The sequence below is a fragment of the Oryza glaberrima genome, chromosome 7 (genome assembly GCF_000147395.1).
Source record: "Oryza glaberrima chromosome 7, OglaRS2, whole genome shotgun sequence".
In the NCBI taxonomy this organism is placed as follows: domain Eukaryota; kingdom Viridiplantae; phylum Streptophyta; class Magnoliopsida; order Poales; family Poaceae; genus Oryza; species Oryza glaberrima.
In genome coordinates, this window is record NC_068332.1 from 19,066,374 (window position 1) to 19,075,748 (window position 9,375).

Here is a 9,375-nt window from a genome sequence, read left to right on the forward strand (position 1 = left end):
CCAAGAATAACATAAAGAATCAGTGCATCAATTCTTTCAAAAGAAAAACCAGTGTATCAAGCATGTGTCGTATTTGCTACAGTATCTTTGTGCAACAATGCAAACATGCTCCTGTTGATTTAAACAGGATGACAGCAGGATACATTATTAACATCTAATAATTTCCACTTGACTTAGTTGAGCCGAAAACACAACACCTAGATAGCCAGATTAATAAGAGTCCGTTGTACAAATATCGGTAACTGTATGAAAGAAGAAGCGGATATTCTTTCAACTCATCTTACAAGATTTATCTGGGCTCAAGCTCTGTGATCGGTGCTTCACTTTGATACATTTTCGTTGAGTTGTGTGGGTCAAGCAGGTTCTGCTCTGAATTTACATCTGAGCTAGCACCAATCTCCTGAAACCAAAAGGCAGGTCTGGACAAGGAAGGGAGACGGATTGTACCAGTAAGCATGACATTAACAGCAGACATCAATGGCCTATCAGCAGGTTTCGGCTGAACACAGAGCAGCCCAATTTGGATGCACTTGAGCACCTTGTCAACTGGATAGTGATTTCCCAATGATGGATCGATCAACTCGAGGGCTTTATCGCTAGTCCAGTGCTCCCATGTCTACATCAAATCAATGGGTTAATGTACGATAAAATTAACTTTAACTAGGAGAAGTATAGCCTAGTATAGAAGGAAAATATGTACTGCAAACTTCATATGTAGTGCAAACCAAGGAGCTACTGTAGAATGCACAAATGGACATCTCTAAGATTTATCCACGTCACCATGAGTAATTTTCAGACGTCCATTTGTACATCCTACGGTAGTTTCAGATTTATGAAGTTTGTACTACATATTTTTCCCAGAATAAATAAATTAATTAATATAGTGTTCGTGTACTCACAGCATTTATGAGATCATAATCTTGTTGATCAGAACCATAGGAGCCAAAGTTTCTTCTCCCTGTGATGATCTCTAAAACCAGGACACCAAAGCTAAACACGTCTGACTTGATTGAATATTGTCCACGCATTGCATACTCCGGTGACATGTATCCACTGTAAGAATAACATTATTTTTACTGCATTACCAGATAACTAATAAAATTGTCATTTTAAAGGACTGGACATATACTTACTAAGTACCAGCTATACGATGGGTGATAACTTTTGATTGATCCCTTTCGAATATCTTAGCTAACCCAAAATCAGAAATCTTGGGATTATAAGCAGAATCCAACAGAACATTGCTTGCTTTGAGGTCACGATGAACTATCTTCAGTTGAGAATCTTCATGAAGATATTGCAACCCTCTAGCTATTCCATTTATGATCTTGAACCTCTGTCCCCAATTGAGCTCTTTGATTTTCTGCGCATCTACCACTCACACAAGAAAACACCAATTCGATATATATAAGTGTGACTTGATCATGTTTTGCATTACCATGATGAGAGATCTTTTTTTTTGGAAAACAGGGAGCTGTGAGAAATAGTACCAAAAAGAATGGTATCAAGGCTTCTATTAGGCATATATTCATATACAAGTATCTTCTCATTTTCTTCCAAGCAGACGCCAATAAGCTTGACAAGATTGTTGTGGTTCAGCTTAGCAACCAAAAGTAGTTCAGTTTTCAGCTCTTCTATTCCTTGTTTGGAAGTCTTCGCGAGCCTCTTCACTGCTATTTCTTGACCTTTAGGTAGGTCTCCCTGCAAGCAGGTGAAGAGAAGTTATGGCCTCATGATTTTATAGCCCTTGATAGTTACCAGAAGATACCGTATAAAAAAACATCAATTTTATAGAAAAAAGTACGGTACCTGTCGGTACTTAGCTATTTAACAAGAGTAAAATTTCTCTTTATAAATTGAGAGAAAACCCAGAGAATTACATCCAAATGGTACCTTGTACACTACACCGAAGCCACCTTCACCAAGCCTTTTGTGCTCAGAAAAGTCATCTGTAGCAACTCTTAGTGTTGACAGATCAAGAAGGAGCGAGCCGATACTTTGCATGTCATCTGTACTAGACTCCGTTGGAACTAGGAAGAGAAAAGTAAACAATGAAGCATTATGTTAAGAGAAGTAACTGCTTTTAATGTTAAGACAAGTGACTTATTTTTAGAAAAAAAAAGATGATAGAATTTGACTAAACAAAATCTATTGTATTATTAAGACATTCTTAAAAGGAGACACAACGTTCGCTCTAGAGGCTAGAAATTCTCACATTAATCAAAGAAAAAGAAAAATATCTAAACGGTTAGATCATGGTCGGTCCGGATTATAACGATATAGATTGATTGATATAGTTGTATACAAAATACAATATATTCATAGAAATAGAAGTAAAGAGTTGCATATGAAATTAAGCCTATAGAAACAGAATCGAGGAGTTGTATATGGGACCTTATAAAAATAGAAGCTAAGCACTGTATATAAAATCCAAATGTACTTTTACATATAATGGTATCTATATAGAAATAAAATTTCAGAGTTATATATTATAGGTGAATTATCTAGCTCCGTGCAAAACTGAATGGGGCTATCCCCTAGTTTATAATGAATTTAGCCAACTGCCATCAGGATAGTTCATTAGTTCCCGTGCTGCGTTTTTAATAAAATGGCTAAGAATATTTACTTAGCTCTAAGGTTCTTGCTGCTAGTCTTCTCCTCCACCTCCAAGAACAAAACCATGCTACGATGGAAGATAAAGCAATTGCAGGCACCAGAATGCCGATCATTGTACTTCTCTTGTGTTTCGATCTTTCTGCAAACCAACATTGTAAATTACAGAATACATATATGAAGTCCCAACTAAATTTACTATATGTATGTAGAAACAATTGAAAACAACATGGGCTTAGGTTTTGTAGTTTCTTTAGTACTAAACACTCATTGTCACAATTACATTTATTTCCAAATACTCTCTCTGTTTCAAATTACATGTTTTAGCTTTGTTCTAAGCTAAACATTGCTAATTTGATTATTAATTTCTAAAATTTCATATTGTTTAACAACATGCGAATTACATATTTCTCGTGGGGAATGTAATTATTTAGAGTAAATTTCATAAAACCCCGGGTATTGGGGCATCGATAACACAAAACCCCAGTTATTATGATTTGTTTCAAGGAACCCCATGTTTTGGGATAAAATGTTTAAAGAAACCCCATTTCAATACAGGAAAGATTTTTGTGTGTGGTCGATTTCAATTTTTCCGTGCGGATGGTCAGCCCGCATGCACCCAAGGGTCTGGGAAAATCGCGATTTTCGCATGCGGGTGCCTCACCCACACGAGAAAATAAAAAATCGAAACAAAAAAAAAGAAAAACAAAACCATAACCCCAATCCACCGCCTCCGCCGCTGCCCTAGCCGTGGCCCGTCGTCGTCACCACCACAGTCGCCGCCTACAGATCCGCTGCCCGCTCCCGTCGCCGGCCGAAGACGCCCCTCCCCTTCACTGGATCTGCAGGGGGAGGGCAGGGGAGGGGAGGGGCATCAACTCACATCGATCCAGATCCGGCGCGGGCCATCTCTGTCCCACCACCTCCGGCCGCCTCCCACCGCCGCCCCCATGCCTCCCCTCCGCCGGATCTGCAAGGGGAGAGAGGGGAGGGACCGCGCGCCGCCGTGGTCGCCCGCCGCTACTGTTGTTGCCGCCCTTCTTCCCGCCCGATGTCGAGGGAGAGGGAGGGAGGGGCCGAGCGTCGCTGCCCCCATGCCTCCCCTCGACCGGATCTGCAAGGCGAGGGAGGGGAGGGGTCGCGTGCTGCCGTGGTCGCCCACTGCCGCCCTAGCTTGCTGTCGCCGCCCTTCTTCCCGCCCACAACCGAGGGAGAGGGAGGGAGGGGTGAGCGCTACCGCTGTATCGTCTACCGCCGCCTGCTGTAGCCGCTGGCCGGCCGGGAAAAGAGAGGAGAGGAGTGGAGTGGGAGAGAGGGAGAGAGTGAGGTGGGAGAGAGGGAGGTAGTAGGGCAGTGCGCGGAGGGCGAGGGGCGTGAAGGGTGGGCTATTTTCGTGTGTGGGTCAGTTACAGGCCCGCACACGAAAATAGGCTTTTTTTCACGTGCGGGCTTGCTAACTGACCCGCACACAAAAAATGATTTTCTTATACGGACGATGGCCTAGCGCCGGTGCCCCCATTTTCCTGTGCTGTTCCACATACGGTCCGCCTGGAAACAAAAGGATCCGGCGTCCATGAAAATCTTTCATATAGTATATTTATGTAAAATACTCATATTACATATGATTATGTTTTTTTTTTGCATAAATTCACATTTGTTGACTCAAAGTACACATTCCTCTTGTCTAGTTTATATTTTTTTTCTCAATTTGTCACTATATAAAAAAATGGACATAATCCTAAGTGATAATGACATAATAATTAGTTAAATATACACATAAATGATCAGACCGCGATGAACAACGATTATAGAAAAGCAGCTAATGTGTATATGTACTAAAAATATCGCATACAATTTTTACAATATATTAGTCAAATAGAAGATATAAGCTTGTAGCTGGGGTTTTATGAAACACTTTGCCCCAAAACCTAGGGTTATGCGTTACGGATGCCCCAAAACTTGCGGTTTTGTGAAAATTGCTCTAAAAATATAAATCTTATGATATTCAACTATACAATTTTCCAAAATCAATGATTAAAGTTAAGAATGTTTGATTTACGACAAAGGTAAAACGAAAAGTAATTGAAACGGACGGATTAACAATAACATATTTTACTCAAAATAATATCAAGGAGCTTTGAGAAAAGGTTAACTTGGGCCTTGTTTGGAAGATTAGCCCAAGACTAATTTTGAGAGCTAATATTTAGTCATGAATTGGTAGGCTAAACATTAGCCTAGGGTGGTATGTTTGGATCCATGGGCTAAATCAAGGCTAAATGGTGGAGAGAGAGTAGAAAGAGAGGAGAGAGAGAAAGAGCTGCTTTTTGATGGTCCGCACCCAAAATTAGCCCCATTAGCACCACTTAAAGGGGCTAATGTTTTGAGGGGGGCTAATTCACTTTAGCCTCAAATTAGCCCACATGTTTGGATCCTTGAGGGCTAATTCAGGGCTAAAAGGTGGGGGCTAATAATTAGCCCATGAAACCAAACAGGGCCTTATACACAGGGGTTGTGTCCCCAACTCATTGGTAGTGGTAGACTTGGTAGTCAGTGAAAGGGAGGGCCAGGCGCTGCTTGGAAATAAATATATCGTGGGAATGATTCCAAAACACATGCGAATAGTAGTATTTACCTCTTACTGCAAATAGATTATTTCCTAGAAATACACATAGTCAAATCTTTCTTTTTTGCTGGATGTATACTCAAACCTTTTTAAATAATTCATTGATACAAAATATTATGATCTAATATGCAATATTAGTAGATTTGTTATGAAAAATACTTTCATATAACAATATTTTTTAATAATTTATATAAAATATAGTTAGAAAAAAAATATGAATGAAACACGTGCCCTAGAGACTATATATGTCGATGTCCAAAACGTGAAGTAAAAAATAACAGAGGTAGTGATAGTGTGTTATGCAAATTTAGGTGATGGGAAAGAATAAATAGTTGGGTAAAAACGATTTTACCCATAACCCCAAGAGCAAATATCATACAACTAATAATAAATACAAAGAGTGGAAAAGAAATTAACACTGCAAGCTTCACTCGTGTTCATCCAACATACCTCCGTTCACCGGAGCAGAAGACGACGCCGGCGAGCCCGGGAGTTGCAACAGCGGCTGGCCGAAGAAGAAAGGATACGTCTCGAACCGGAAGTTGCACCGCACGCCCAACACGCGCCCGCCCTTCCTCCCGGCTAAATACGTGGGCACCATCCTCACGAGTATATCCTCGAGGCAGCTCCGGCAGGCATCCGCCGACATGTCCGGCGTGCACTGCGCCAGCGAGTAGATCTTGGGATAGACCTCGCCGGCGACGGCGAGCGCCGCCTCCTCCCCCGTGGCGAATCGCCTGACCGAGTCCGCCGCCGCGTGCTCGGCGGTGGCGTTCGCCAGCCGGGCGAAGGCGGCGTCGAACGCGGCCGCCGCCGCGGCGCTGACATTGTTGTCGTCCCACGCGACGAACATCCCTTTGTTATAGGGAGGGCTGACCGGGAACACCAGGTTGGAGAAGCGGACGATGCAGGGGTCGTCGTAGATGGCGACGGTCTTGACGAGCGCGGTGTGCTTCTGGGCGGCCTGGATGGCCGCGGCGACGCAGGTGGCGCAGGAGGAGGCGTTGGTGGTGTCGCCGCGGCAGAGCGCGAGGGCGTAGATGGCGTCGGGCGGCGCGCCCGAGGAGCCGGAGGCGAAGAGGGAGGGGGAGGAAGAGGCGTACGCCGGGAGGGAGGTGGCTAGGTACTGTATGTTTGCGTGGTACGTGCTGTTCGCCGTGTAGTTGCCGCTGGTGGCGTTGCAGCGGTGCCATGGCATGGGCTGCGCGTCGGTGGCGAGAGGCGCGTGGAGGAACACGCCGACGAGGCATGCTGCGGCGGCGAGGTAGAAGTACGCCATGTACTACGTGTAGCTAGCTTGACGAAGGGTGGGCGAGCTTGGACGAAGTTGGCAGGTCTTTTTAATAATGGAATGAAATAGCATCCCGGCCTTTATTCGAAAGAGCTACAACCAATTATTATAAACTAGCACTCTGTAAGAGTGAAGTTCAAATAGAAGCAAACACACCAACCAAACTAGACAAAATAACATTATTTCAGTCTATTGGTAAATCTCCATCCATGATTGGCAAACAGTTGTATAACCGTCGTTTCAACCTTACGACATGCAACAATTAAGAAATCTGCATCTTCATCACACTTTTGTAACTGTGCCCATAGACGAAGCCAATATGTTGCCTTGAAAATGACCTGCATATAAGTAATAGTAGGGGATTTGTCAAAAACCCTATCATTCCTACTCAGCCACAGTGCCCAACACAAGATAGAAGCTCCAACAAGTATCAGTTTGCTCTTTTTGTTTATGACTCCCTGAAGCCAATCATCAAAAATATGAGATATGCTAGTAGGAATATATAAACCAAAAGAAAACTGAACTGCCCTCCAAATAAATTTTGCAAAATGACAATCAATGAACAGATGTTGGATAGTCTCATTTTTCGTACAAAAGCAACAACTTAAATTACCAGTCCAATTCCGTCTTGCTAAATTATCCTTGGTTAACACAACTCCCTTAAGCAAATACCACATAAAGATCTTGATCTTAAGCGGCATCTTGAGTTTCCAAATTAACTTAATTCTGTCAATGTAACCATTATTAATTAAGGCTAAGTACATTGATCTAACTGAGAATTGGCCATTCTGATGATAGTTCTATCTAAAATAATCAGAAGTATTATTCAATTGAATATGAACAATAGATGCACACAATAGTTGGCAGGTCTAGTGTGGGAGAGCTAATGCCATATTGATGTGTTTATACGTAGGACCTGTTTAATTCGCGAAAAGAAAATTTTTGGATGTCACATCGGATGCTTGATCGGATGTCGGAAGGGTTTTCGGATACGAATAAAAAAACTAATTTCATAACTCGCCTGAAAACCGCGAGACAAATCTTTTGAGCCTAATTAATCCGTCATTAGCACATATGGGTTACTATAGCACTTATGACTAATTATGGACTAATTAGACTCAAAAGATTCGTCTCGCGATTTTTTCCCCTAACTGTACAATTAGTTTTTTAATCTATATTTAATACAACATGCATGTGTCCAAAGATTCGATGTGATATTTTTGGAAAAAAAAATTTGAAACTAAACCAGGCCATAGTAAGTCTTTTTCTTTTTCAGTTTTTTCTGGTGCTCTGTCGGCCCTCTTAATTATTGCGGCATTCAGACCGTTGCATCATCTAGGATTCTAAATTCATTAGGAAATATTCCATCGTCTATCACATGTCATCTAAACAGTTACCGAAAAAAATAAAAAAAATAGTAAGATGGATTAACATGTGACTCCACAAATAATTATGTTTAAATATGACCTCTACAAATTGTAAAAAAAGATAAATTAAACTCTAATTAATATATGTGTATATTCACAGTCATGCAAGAGATGATGTGACACCCCCCCCTTGAGAGTTTAGCATACTCTCTCTCAACAACGGTATGTTGTTGTGTATATGTAACCAGTAACCTGTTGATCGGGAAAGTATTTTCTACACATAGTACTGCCTCCGTCCCAAAAAAAATCCAATTCTAGATATGATATAAATCTGGACACACGAATTGGACTTTTTTTGGGACGGAGGGAGTACATGCATATGATATAAATAGTAAAATAAAAATGTAAAAACATCTGGTACGATGTGTTGTGATAATATAAGTTATTAGACAAACATGCAACTACAAATTCGATGAAAATCCACATCCCCATGTTTGCCCTCTTTCCTCCGTTGGTGTTTCTTCACCGATCCTGCCAAATAACTACTTCTATTTCTTTTAATATACGATGTTGTTCACTTTTATACAATCACTTTATTGTTTGCTTTATTAAATAAATTATGTAATTATCATTTATTAAATAAATTATCTCACTCAATGACTTTAAACCTGATTTATATTTCTTTATATTTATAAAACCACTAGATAGAACGAATGGGGTATGAAAGTTAACAGTGTTATATAATAATGAAGAAAGAAACTAGTAGAAACTCTGGTCGATTTACTTGTGGTTGAGCCTGTGACCAATCAATTGAGGCAACTATTCATGGCCTCATGAGTGGGCTTGATCACTTGACCAATCAATTGAGGAACTATTCAACTATTCATTGTCTTATAAGTCACGACTCAGCTAAAGGCATGTGGGTTATGTTTATGTGGAAAGCTTCTAGCAACAAGATATTCTGTTTTTTATAGAAAAAGCTGTAACTCTTCCAAACATCACTGATTTACAACTAGTTTATATTTTCTTATATAAACTAGCATGGTGGCTCACGCAGATTACGCGGCTAGCATCATTATATTTTCTCTCATATAATAGCATTTATGTTTTCTCAATGTATTATTCAAATATATTAAAATAGCAAAATAATTTTAAATTTTGTATTAACTTTACAAAACTATTAATGTGTTTTTATATACGTGTTAGTTATTAATTATTTTTAATATTAATTTTTAGTTATTTGTAAATTGTATTCCTATATGGACTCTAGACTCGTCTTTCAATGTTTCTTTTTTTAATTCTGAATTTTCGTTATCTGTAAATTGTATTTCTATATAGACTTTAGGCTCTTCTTTTAATATTATTTATTTTTAATTCTTAATTTTTATTATTTCTAATTGTATTTCTGCGTGGACTCTAAACTCATCTTTCAATATTTTTTAGTTTTTAATTTCGAATTTCAGTTACTTATAAATTATATT

At 40.1% G+C, this 9,375-nt stretch overlaps 1 protein-coding gene across 1 annotated transcript; it reads right to left on the reverse strand.

Annotated features, from left to right (window-relative positions):
* Positions 1–26: 26 nt before the first annotated feature.
* LOC127779343 (cysteine-rich receptor-like protein kinase 10) lies at positions 27–6,538 on the reverse strand. The gene is made up of 7 exons (XM_052306077.1): positions 5,687–6,538; positions 2,627–2,755; positions 1,894–2,030; positions 1,491–1,701; positions 1,134–1,371; positions 900–1,053; positions 27–616 (listed from the first exon to the last, which is right to left on the reverse strand). The coding sequence occupies exons 1-7, from the start codon at positions 6,513–6,515 to the stop codon at positions 290–292; spliced, it is 2,025 nt and encodes a 674-aa protein (XP_052162037.1). The 5' UTR covers positions 6,516–6,538; the 3' UTR covers positions 27–289.
* Positions 6,539–9,375: the final 2,837 nt, after the last annotated feature.